This window comes from Oryza sativa, chromosome 3 (genome assembly GCF_034140825.1).
Source record: "Oryza sativa Japonica Group chromosome 3, ASM3414082v1".
Lineage (NCBI taxonomy): Eukaryota > Viridiplantae > Streptophyta > Magnoliopsida > Poales > Poaceae > Oryza > Oryza sativa.
This window is the reverse complement of record NC_089037.1, coordinates 27,115,300-27,127,283: the sequence shown is the minus strand read 5'-3', so window position 1 is coordinate 27,127,283 and position 11,984 is coordinate 27,115,300. Positions and strand designations below refer to the sequence as shown.

Genomic DNA, 11,984 nt, shown 5'->3' with positions numbered 1-11,984 from the left:
GTCAACCTAGTCATAGGTACAGTTCAGCTTATATATAATTTGCAAGATATGCATCAGCTTGTCAGCAAGATGACCGATCATTAGTACAAATTTCAAAATATATGAGGCTTCTGACTCTGTCAACAGCAACAAAGACAGAAGCATTACTGACAGCAGGATGAGGGAATTACCCAAGTACTGAATAGACAATTCTGAATTTAAATAGTTTGCATTGCATAGACTTAGTAAACCCACCTAATTTAGAGACACAAAATAGACACAATTGCCAGACGGTGTAGTGGATCATGCAACATATTTAAGAATCAGATGGTGTAGTGCAGCTGTGCAAAGGCAGCATTTCAACAAGATGGACACAAGAACAAGTATATGCATGAACACAGGCACTCAACTGAATGTAAACTGTTATGAAACACAAACCTATCAACCGGAACTGTTCATGCGACGAGCGATGATCTCATCTTGTACACTCTTGTAGAACTGCTGCTGTGAGAGAGGCTTGGAAGAAATGTCCATTGTCATAATTCTCTCTTCTTCTAACATCCTCTTCAACTGTATCTCATCCGTCTCATTCGCGACCTTTTTTTTATCTAACTCAAGCCTCTGCTTATCTAGTTCATATGACTTTTGGTGCCTCTCATCTCTCTCCTTCTTCTTCTCTGCATCAGCTTCTTTTTTTTTCTCCCACAAATGATCAAAAGCATCTGTGCATGTTTCACCACGCCTCAACTGCTCTTTAGCTCTCTTCTTACCCATCGGTCTCTTTGGCTCTTCAGTCTCTGTAGGTTCATTATCTTCACCAACATGATTGGTAGTTTCATCATTTGTGGGTGTAGCTTTTGCTGAACCATCTGTGCTTGGCTTCTGTCTGTTGGTGGCACAGGGTTTCTGGGATGTTATTTGCTTCATCTTATCATGCCACTTAGATTGTGACCGCAAGAGAGACCGACAGTGAAGGAATTGAAAGGGCTTTCCTTCCAACTCCTTAAATACAGCAATTGCCTGAGCAATCTGCACAAGTCAAGTATGGTGAATGTAGTTAGCAAACATCACATTTTTATTTATAAAGTAACATAAAAACACAAGCTACATAACTATGTATTACCTTGTCGTGTATACTAACCCCGCTTTGCCTTCTACCCTCAATCTGGCTCAGATGTCCACAAAACTTGTTGACATTCTCTTGTATAGTTTTCCAACGATGCATAAGTGAATTTTGGCTGCGATCTGGTGTGGATTTACTCGTTTTGTAGAAGTGCTCATATATTCTAGTCCAATATGCAGCACGAGTTTGATTTGTGCCTAGCACTGGATCCAAACTTACATGCAACCACGCCGACACAAGTATCTTATCTTCTTGTTCGCTAAAATTCTTCGATCTTTTTTGATTTGGTCTAGCCACGGTAGTCCTCTCAGCAGTTGGGAACTGCTGCGTGACAGGCTCGCTACTCATGCCATTCTCATCAAGCTGGTTACTCATATCATCCTCCACAGGCATACTACTCAAACTATCCCAATCTAAGGAATCGTTGCCCTCATTCATCAAATTAGTATAGAATCCTTCTTCTTCCATTATCAATAGGACCTACAAATAGTACATGTTTGTTTAATTTAGTGATCAAATAAGAACAGTACTACTAATACGTTTGTAGAAGTACTAGCATCTTGGGACTCTGCAATTTAATTCAGACATATGTTCACTGAATCCATTACAAAAGGCTAAAAAGTTAAGGTCAGAAAATACTAGAAACTAATAGCAATATCTAGCCAATGAGCAGCTAACTGGTCAGGTCATCAAACACTTAAATTATCTAAGAAAAGGTCATCAAATACTGCTGCAAGCAAACAAAACCCTGCACATATAGAAGCTCATTGTTTAGTTAATTTAGGGTGCTATACAACCTGAAGAAGAATGCATCTGACTGAACACAAACGCAAGCAAACACTATTGAATTAACAATTGGTATAGGCCAGTAACTTTTGTGACATCCATGTTAGTATAATCCTCAAATTATATTTGATCAGTATATTCGTAAAATGAGTTCCTGATTTAACACAAGTTAAGTTCAATCTAGGAGAACAATTCTCAACTGACGCCTGAATGATCCTGAAGCTGAGAAGCAGCAACAGGTATGATGCTTAGTAATTCTGAACTTCTTTTGAAGCAGTATCACAATTCGTTCAGGTGTTGTGCCTCAACATTTTTTTCTATATTTTTCTGAATATCCATGAGTTGTTGATCAAGTGCATATCTGAAGATATGGGTTTCTCTATTGCAAGGCCTATTGCCGCATACCTCATCTACCGATGCCTGATCCATTGGAAATCATTTGAAGAGGACAGGACAACAGTTTTTGATTGCATTATTCAGAAGATAAGTGCTGCAACTGAGGTATGTGGCAGTGATTTGGGAAACAATTTAAGGGAGGAGCTTTGCATCTCCATCAAAAAATTGGGAGATATCTCTATGAACTAGATGGCTGTGTGGGGGATTGCCGGTGTGGGGAAATCAGTACAGGAACTTCAAGCTTGAAAAGAATAAAGTTGTTTCTCTGAAAATACCTCGAAGTGAATCAGTAACAGCACACGTTGTCGTTGGGGCAACCTGGATGGACGGTCGACAGCGAGGTGGTGGTGCCTTGGACGGGCGGCCGGCGACGCTGCCCCTGGATGGACGGCTGGCAGGCCGGTAGTCCCCCGACGGGCGGCCGGCGGAACCCTGGACGGACGGCCGGCGAAGCCCTGGACGGCCGGCCGGCGGTGACCTGGATAGGCAGCCGACGGCGCTCGGGACGGAGCTAGCGCGAGGAGCTCCCAAAACCCTAGCCTGGCGGCGTGAGCGCTGTTTCTCGCGAGAAAGGAAACGACGCGAGGAAGGAGCGGGAAGGAAAAGGAGGCGGGCGGAAAAAAAATGGCGCGGACAGTAAAAAAAATTGGCGCGATTGGTGGGATTGGGAGGGCGTACCGCTTCCCAAATTCTGATGAGATTGGCACCGATTTTAGGAGGGGGTAAATTTTAGGACCGTGATTGACAGTCTGTTGGAGGCCTAGTTTTAACCAAAATCCCAAAAAATAATTTTTAGGAACCTATTTGGCCCTCTGTTGGAGATGCCCTAATGCTGTGCGTGATACGTTGTACTCTCCAATCAGGAGTATATGTACAGCCAAGTACCAGCCAGGGCATTAGATACTCCCCAATCTCCATCTGGCTGGCTGTTTGATTGTGGTTGGTTCCATGTCCGTTTCACACGAGCACTTTGCACGGACTAGCATCATCATCCTCGCCGCTGCAGTCGTTGGGCATCACATGCTAATTACTAGTACTAGTTGCATCATTACTGAGGTTTCTCTGGCACAGCTATAGCTTCCTAATAAAATAGTTTCAGCTCCACCTAAAATAAGAACGAAGCTGGATGGAGCACTATCACAAAATAAACTAGATAGGTGGAGCTGGGTTTAGACTGTTCCACAACTTCACTCCAGATCCAATGCCTAGAGCTAAATTTAAGAGTTAGAGCTCTACCAAACAGGCCCTGAGAGGGGGCAGTACTCCGTACTACTCTACTCCATCCGTTTTTTATAAAATAAATTTATTTATCATCCATCCTATAGTACCAATAGAAACCAAAAAACTAAAATACTTTCATTTTTTTTAAAATCTCAATGAATTACTCTATATTTTATATATTCCTAATATATCTGTTTTTATATCTGTTGTAGTGATTAATGATTATTTAATGATAAATTTATTTTAAGATAAATGAGTGGGGTAGAAAATTGATATTATCGTTCTTGGAAAAACGGAAGGAGTAGTTGATAATGGGCTCTACTTGTGTGGGATGGGACTTCAAATGTGGTTCGTTGAAAGTGTTTGGGACGCATGCAAGTCAACCAATCTTTCTACTACTGGTTTTTTCATATGTCGACGGGACAAGCAATTGTATAACAGTCTGTTTGGTTGGAGGGAGTTTCTAGGAGGGATTGGGAGTTTAAAGGGATGAGGCTATTAACTGTTTTGTTTGGTTGGGGAACATGGAAATTTTGGTGGGATGGGGATGGAGAATTGAGGAATGAACTCCCTCCTTTTCAATACCTGGGTAAGGGCAGGTAATTGGGAGGGAATTCCTCCTTTACTTCGCCTAAACAAATTTCAGCCATCCGTTTTCATTAATGATCTAATCTCCAACTAAACTCCCTATCAATTTCCACCACCTCTACCAAACAAGAGACTGAGATGAAAAATCAAATTCCCATCTTAATCTCACCATCAATTCCCTCGTGTAAACTCCCAATCCCCTTCCCTCAAGTTGCCAAACAAGCCGTTAAGTTCTTTTTTTTTTAAGTTCCTTTTTTTCTGCCTTGCTCGCTCACGCCACGTATCAGTACGGGCCGGCCCTGCGGCCCACTTGCACGATCGTGTCCACGACACATGGCCCGCGGAAAATGGAATCGAGGGCTTGACTTCTTCCAATATGACCGCTGACTATCCATTAACGGTTCTATTTTTTTTCGGAATCGTTAGAATTGTGTCGACATATTTTCTCCTCCATCACAGTCGGCATTTTGAAGCATCCAATTTCCTTTGTCCCGTGCCAATGCGATCCTGTCCGTGCATATTGCTATGGCAGGCTAACGTTGCGGCTACCAACATGATTAATTAAAGCTTAACGTCTTTATTAGGTCAAGGTTTTACACGTATGCATACTATACTTTATACAAATTTACACCCCATTTACACATGTAATTACTATGTAATTTTGGAACTTACAAATGTAAATACATGCTGACTATTTTTTGGTGAAAAATATGGCGCCATAAATATAGCTACTCCCTTTTTTTTGTCGCACAAAGAACATGGGTGTGTTTACTTCACGTTAAAATTAAAAGTTTGATTAAAATTGAAACGATGTGATGGAAAAGTTGAAAGTTCGAAGAAAAAGTTTGGAACTAAACAAGGCCCATATGGTAGAATCGAAAACTTAAATTCTCTCTCTACTAAGATGATATAACAATTGTTTAGAGAATTTTTCTCTTGCTCTCAACTAAGGGAGCACTTGCATACACCATCGAAAACAGTGGGGATTGTCTACAGTACTGCTGATGCAGTAGCAGACAATGACGTGTGGGCGCTACTGTATCAGCAATACTGTAAAGGATGTGCATCCCATCGAAAATTTTAAAACTATTATATATCATCATTTTTTTTAAAAAAAAAAAGTCATATGACCGCATTCTATGCTACACTTTCTCAACTTCTCCTCCTCCATTTTTACGCGTGCACGCTTCCCGAACTATTAAATGATGTATTTTTTTTTAAAAAAAGTATATCTATAGGAAATTGCTTTAAAACTCATATTAATCAGTTTTTTTTAGTTTTTTAAGCTAATACTTTACCAATCATAAGCTAATCCACCGCTCGGTTTTGCGTGTCGGAAGAAAGGGTTCCAATCTCCCCAAAAGAACACAGTCTACTTTAAATATTATTATATTTATATTTAAAGTCTTAATCTCAAATAAATCATATTTTAGCCACATCAAATATAAATTTTGACAGTTCTAATAGTAGAAACTTTGACAAATTAATTAGTTGGTATGCACGTACGGTGTAATACATGAAAGTTTGTGTGTATGTGTTTTTTTTTCCTCAATTAAGACATATCTTGTCTTGGCATAGTGTTTTCCTAATGCCCCTTCTACTGCCATCCTATTTTGTCAACTTCTTCCTAATAGTCATGTATTCCTTCTATTCTAACTTAGTACAATGATATGTTAATCATGTACTAGGTTGCCATATACTACCTCGTCTAGGTACTTAACTAAAAGTTGTCCGGATACATATGGCGTGTATGGACAACTAGGTCGTACAACTCGTGTCCAACTGTGTCACATCCACCAATTATTGAACTTGTGTTCTTACCACGTTGGTCCAGGCAAGAGACAACCTATGCCTGTACTTGCTTTAATCGGATATAAGTTGTACATATGGTTCAGATGCACCATAAAGAGGGAGTAATATGTAAGTCATGTATAGACTTAAAAGAAAAAAAAATTATTATTATTATTATTATTATTATTATTATTATTATTATTATTATTATTATTATTATTATTATTATTTAAGAAGGCAAAAACTTGCCGCCTTTGTATTGATAGAGAAGGACAAACAAAAAATATTAACCGAAGTTTTGTAACCATGACTAGTCATGAAGGGAAAATTATTGCAAATTATCCGAGAGAGAGAAATCTACACGGTCATTATAACATGACGGCAGGAGGGAGAGAGAACCCAAGGAAAACCCACCAATACATCGATTCTGTCCATCTGATCCTAAATTAAAGCACACAAGGGGAACGATAATACTTCCTTTATTTTTTTCAACTAATCAACATGATATAAAAATGGAGGGCAGTAAATTTGGAGTGACTTAAATTTTCACGTTTGCACCTTTGGCCTAATACCATTTCTTCAGCGTCCTATATATTTTCTGTTTCAGAATAATTGTACATATGCTTAGGTGTAATTTCTTCGATGCCACTAAAAATTTCACCTAATCCCTTTTATGCCACTAATGTCTTGTTGACATCTGGATCCACATGTCGTTGGGACTTAGGAGAATAGGCGACAAATAAGAGATTAAGTAAATTTTAGTAGCATAGTAGGAAATTATTCTGTTTGTTTCTATATATATCTTTTTCAGTCTTCAGGTAGAGCCACACAATCTGCACATTTTCTACTGTTGCTGGTAAGGAAGAGTGAGCAACAGTAGAAAAAGTGCAGACGACGTAGCGAGCATAAGTAGAATTTATTCTGTTTTACCGATAAGGGGTGAAGCTAACCAACAATTCTTCAAGCCAAAGTCTCTCCACTAAAGATTTTTTTCTAACTATGTTAAATATTTGAATTTTACATACACATTTAATAGGATTTACATAGAATTAGGAAGTCAGGCAAGAACTTTGCCTAGCTAGTCTTGGTTCCATCCATGCTAACATAGATGAATAAGGGCATTCCTAACCCAATGACTAGGATGGTGTCCATAGTATTAAATAAGTTGTCACCTAAGAAAAAAAAATGATGTGGCAAGTGAATAAATGAGAAAAGAGAAAGAAACCATGTCTTGCATGAGACATGGTTTCTACATAACATCCAAGACATCATGTGAGATAAGTAGCATTAAATTGAAGTATGGAATAGTGGTGTTTGCATTAGAAGATTAGTGTCTAGTACTAGTTTCTTAATGATGTGGAGTTTATAGAAACCATGTCTAGTGTTATGGGTTGGGACTGCCCTAATGAACGGAAAGAAAGTACGTAGTATATGGAGTATGTTTATTTGAGGAGAGATGGCTTAGCCATAATACACGAGACAGACAAGACTGGTATTAAATGTTGTAATGTCTCTATACATTGAATTTCGGCTGTTTTCAGGTTTCAATGTAGAGATGTACACTGTACAATGAGAACAATTAATTGTTTCGGCTATTGAACATGCATAACAGTTTTATGGCTATCATCAATTTTATTTTGTCCGGATATCCGTTGGAGATGAGATTATCTCAAACAGTTCAGGTCGAGCCATTTAACTAATCTTAAATCTTTATTTTTACTATTTAAAAAATTCGTAGTGGTGGTGGTGATGAGTCCTGGAAGATCAAAGGGTTAACATTCAAAGAAGAATGCTCTCACGGACATCAACGGATGAGATATCTCCCACGATCCACCCCTTCTCCTCTCCCCGATCCGCATTGCCCTCCCCGGCCCCCCATCCCCTCCTCCTCGCTGCGCCGCATCCCCATCCCCATCCCGATCCCGCCCAACTCGCGCCTCCTTCTCCGGTCGTCCTCCCTCCGCATCGTGCCCCCATCGCTCATCTTCGAGTTGCCCCCTCCCTCTCCATCGCGCCGCCTACCACCGATTCCCTGCCGCATCTGCCCGTTGCCCTCGCGCCCGGCCGCATCTGCTGCCCATCTCCTCCTGCCCTAGCCGCCCGCGCCTCCTCCATCCATGTCGGCGCCGCGGCTCTTCCCAACATCCTCAGCCGCCTCCCCAACTCAAAATCCCGTCTCAATCCACCCCCAAATCCCGGCTTCCAATCACCCCATCCCGTGGCGGACATCGTTGGAGCGAGTGTTGTCGTCGTCGGATCATCGGGTTGACGTCTTCAATCATCTCCCCCTCTGCCATCGCCAGCGGTGCCTCCCTCCACTGCCGCCGCTTCGGCGTCGTGCTCGTGCGGCCTGGGAGCGGGTGTAGCGGCGGGGTCGGTGTCGGGTGGTCGCATGGTACAATCTTTGAGTGATTTTTTTTCAACATTTGTCTTATGTATATGCTGTATAGGATCTATGGACGCCTACCTTTTCCTGCAAATGTTACTTCTCCTTCATCCTTTGCAGAAGCACAACAAGGAGGAATTTTGTCATCAGCCACTAGATTGCTTATGTTAAGGGCATGGCGACCTGGAGGTGCACTGTGCCCATGTACTTTGTGTACGCAACTTACTCTAATGGAAATTTTGCTGTCATGTTCTTTTATGAGCTATTGCAAATTCTTAGCAACTGGATCCTGACTGTCAAATTCTTAGCAGCCCAGTTGGCGGCGACCCAAATCCCAGTGGTGGTGATCCTCACAGTGATGAATCCTTTTGGTGCTCATATGGGTTGTTTACCATCGATGGTATGCGAACTACCATCAAATTCACAAAATATGTGGCCACAAGTTCAGTTCTATCAGATACTAACTTACTCCATGGCAACTGAAAGTCTAAAACACTCTAGGATTTTTAAGTTCATTAGCATTTAGTGGTCAACTTAGATGAACATTGGTCAGCTCCTAAGATTTGCTCTATGGACCATCTATGTGATCCTAATCCATGCAAGAATTGGGACTAATTAATTGATTGCTCCTGAACTGATCTTCAGAAAATACTCTACTGTTAGGTGTTAGATTCAGAAATGCTCTGCTTTTCTTTTTGTTGAAATTAGTTCCGATTTGAAGAAATCATGTTTGACTTTTAGTAATTGAATTTAGTGGCAGAGAAATTAGAATAGTAACCTTGTTAACTACTTTTTCTCAGAAAGTATTTAGGCCCTTCATCAGTGTATTTGCAGACCTTGCTGAAACTATCAGTCCATACCTGCTGCAAGGAGAAAATGTTTCTGCCTTGCTGCCGACAGATGTTCTGTAATTATGCTCGACATTGGCTGTTAGGACTTGGTTTTTGATATGGTAAAAAATTTCTTCTTGTCACTAAAGTACTACTGAATTTAACTGCATGTTAGCTGTACACTATCAAATATTATATCACAACAAATGGTTTTTATAGCTACATGCATTCCACAGACATACTTACTTCAGTAGAAATGTGCCATGGCCATTTCCTTTTTTTCAAAATCTCATGTTTGTCATTTGGATTGCGTCTCGAACCTTTTCATGGTCATGAATTGGTAACAACCGTTGATTAAGTTTTTGTCTGATGCTCTTAGCTAGAACATTTTGGACTAATACGAGGAAAACATATTTGAAAAAGTTGGCATTTTGGACAAGGGGATAATGATGAACCTTTTTTTTTCTTTGTTGCATCTTCATTTAAAGTGTACGAAGGAAGCTAAAAACACATTTATGAAAACTGAGGCTTGCCTACTGAATGAAAAAAAAGGTCCATTCACATTATTCACCAATCAGTTTAGCAATTGGTTGTCACCCAGGATCGTCCCCTACAGTTCATACAGGACCCAATAGAAATTGAGCTTTCTGGTGACAAATTGAGGTATAAAAAGCATGTAGTTATCCTTCTTGTTAAGATAGTAGGTATAAGAAGCATATAGTTATTTATCTAATTAAGATAGTTCTGTTTCACTACCTGTATGATGGATGTTGAGGTTCCACACCAACATCCTTGATGTTATCAGAGAATAAAATAGTAAGAGGAACATTTATGGACTAAAGACGGAGGGCTGAATCTTAAACTTGCAGAGAATAGTAGCTAGGTCAATATACAGTAAAAAGAATCCAAATACTACTGGTTGTAACTTTTTTTGGAAGAAATTATGGCTCACGATATTGTTTTCAAGTTTAGGATTCAGAGAGATCAACACTTTATCTTTTTATCTTTTTATTCAGACGGAAAGTATGGCTTAAAATATTGGCTATACAACTTTGCGAGAGAGTTAAATTGGGTAGATTCAGAAAGAGAATGTAGCTACATTATTTTACCATTTATGCTCATGAAATTCATCTTGTTGCTGTTCAATGTACAATCCAGCAGATCAACAGCAGCGACAGTGATGACTTGCGTCGTCCCTGAAGACTGATGGAGAGCACAGCCTCCCCTATGAGAAGTAGGTTGGCATCCCTGCTGTATTGACTATCACCGTCCTACCTATAGCCGCCTCACATCTTTGCCGTTACATTGAAGCCCTTCCACGCGTCCTACTGCCCCCATCTATGAGCAGATTTGATTTTTTTCCCTCAAATTTACTCATTGTGGTCGAGCTGTATTGTTCTTCTAGAGAAAAATTTCATTCTATCTGTGTTGATATTCTTTTCTGAAGTTCTCTTTCTATCTACTTGGTCACACCGAACGCCCAGGGAAAGATAAGCTCCAATCACTTGCTGTAGCAGCCCTGCTCCACCTGGTTACTTGTTTATGCCCACATGTTAGTGGAATAGCCCTTTATCAATTTTTTATGTGGGCATATGTTATCTTCAAATATGTATTAAAGTGATTATATATAATTGTGGATGTTCTTAATTATTATTTTTCCAGACAATATGATAATTTTGCATTGTCTTAAATCTATTTTTATATGACTTGCACTGAATTTCCGCTCAATTGGACTGATTCTAAGAAAATTAATTTTACTTTCATGAAATTTAATGATTTATTAACCAAATATTATGCCACCGTTGCGTAGCACGGGCATGTTACTAGTTAATAAAAAATTAACAACCAAATGTATCAATTATCATTAATTAATTACTAATGATTAAGATTATTAGTAATGATGGATATTCTTAATTTCTTATCCGGCCAATTTGACCAATTTAACCGGATGAGCTCATCCAATATAATTAGTAGTTTTTTATTTTTATACTCCAGTAGCTACCAATGTTTTTGTTGGAAGACAAACTGATTAAGCGCAAGGCCAATGCTTATGGTTCCATCAGCTATATATGTGGGACCCGCTATAAGTAAGCATTAACTATGTCCATATCCACAATGGCTGTGCCTATGGGAGAAAATAAGCTGGGTCCCAATGGGTCCCACCGAAGGATAAAAAAATCACTTCTTATCCTCCTGTGAAACTCCTTGTACAATAAAAATTCCCCAAAAGTACTAGTGTGAACAGCACATTTTTTATGTCAGATTCTTATGGTCTATTTTCACAATGCTTAAGGTGATATACTGTAGAGTTATTTATTGCTTAAGGTCACTTTTAGCGCACATTGTGGTTGCCAATGCGTGATCCAAGATAACCAATTCGTTGCACATTAATTAGTTTGGTGCATACGTACCCTCTCACGACGAGGGAAACGAACTGGGATCTAATTATATTTCATCATGTCACATCAAATGTTTGAACACCTGTATAGAGTGTTAAATATAGGCCAAAAATAACTAATTGCACAGATTGCGACTAATTTGCGAGACGAATCTTTAGCCTAATTACTCCATGATTTGACAATGTGGTGCTACAATAAACATTTGCTAATGGCAGATTAATTAGGCTTAACAAATTCATCTTGTGTTTTTACCGACGGATTCTGTAATTGGTTTTTTTATTATTGTCCGAACACCCCATGCGACGCTCTATATAATACCCGATGTGACACGCCAAAACTTTACACCCTGAATCTAAACATCCCCTAACTTCAATCGTGAAACTTATCCTTTAGAACACGTGATCAAATTTGAAAAAAAAATAAATAGAAAAAACACAATATTAGAATGTCATGGTTGATTAGAACTGGCATCTAAATTTGATCTT

At 39.5% G+C, this 11,984-nt stretch overlaps 1 protein-coding gene and 1 long non-coding RNA gene across 7 annotated transcripts; one reads left to right on the top strand and one right to left on the bottom strand.

Annotated features, from left to right (window-relative positions):
- Positions 1-69: 69 nt before the first annotated feature.
- LOC107280329 (glutathione S-transferase T3) lies at positions 70-1,572 on the bottom strand. The gene is made up of 2 exons (XM_026024057.2): positions 1,103-1,572; positions 70-1,008 (listed from the first exon to the last, which is right to left on the bottom strand). Exons 1-2 carry the CDS (start codon positions 1,568-1,570, stop codon positions 421-423), a joined length of 1,056 nt encoding a protein of 351 aa, XP_025879842.1. The 5' UTR covers positions 1,571-1,572; the 3' UTR covers positions 70-420.
- A 6,153-nt stretch (positions 1,573-7,725) lies between these two features.
- On the top strand, positions 7,726-10,766 carry LOC9268413 (uncharacterized). Of its 6 annotated transcripts, none has more exons than XR_010740315.1 (5): positions 7,726-8,279; positions 8,391-8,483; positions 8,582-8,670; positions 9,094-9,222; positions 10,262-10,766. It is a non-coding gene; the product is annotated as an uncharacterized lncRNA (long non-coding RNA). The 6 variants fall into 6 exon arrangements; XR_010740316.1 differs by having other exon boundaries at positions 7,745-8,279; positions 9,105-9,222; XR_010740319.1 differs by having other exon boundaries at positions 7,745-8,279; positions 9,105-9,222; positions 10,259-10,766.
- The last annotated feature ends 1,218 nt before the right edge of the window (positions 10,767-11,984 follow it).

Bases quoted from the DNA above. Each gene is read 5' to 3' on its own strand.
- LOC107280329 (XM_026024057.2), bottom strand. From the start codon at position 1,570: ATGGAAGAAGAAGGATTCTATACTAATTTGATGAATGAGGGCAACGAT. The intron at 1,009-1,102 runs GTAATACATAGT...TGACTTGTGCAG, and splicing joins GGGTTAGTATACACGACAAG to ATTGCTCAGGCAATTGCTGT.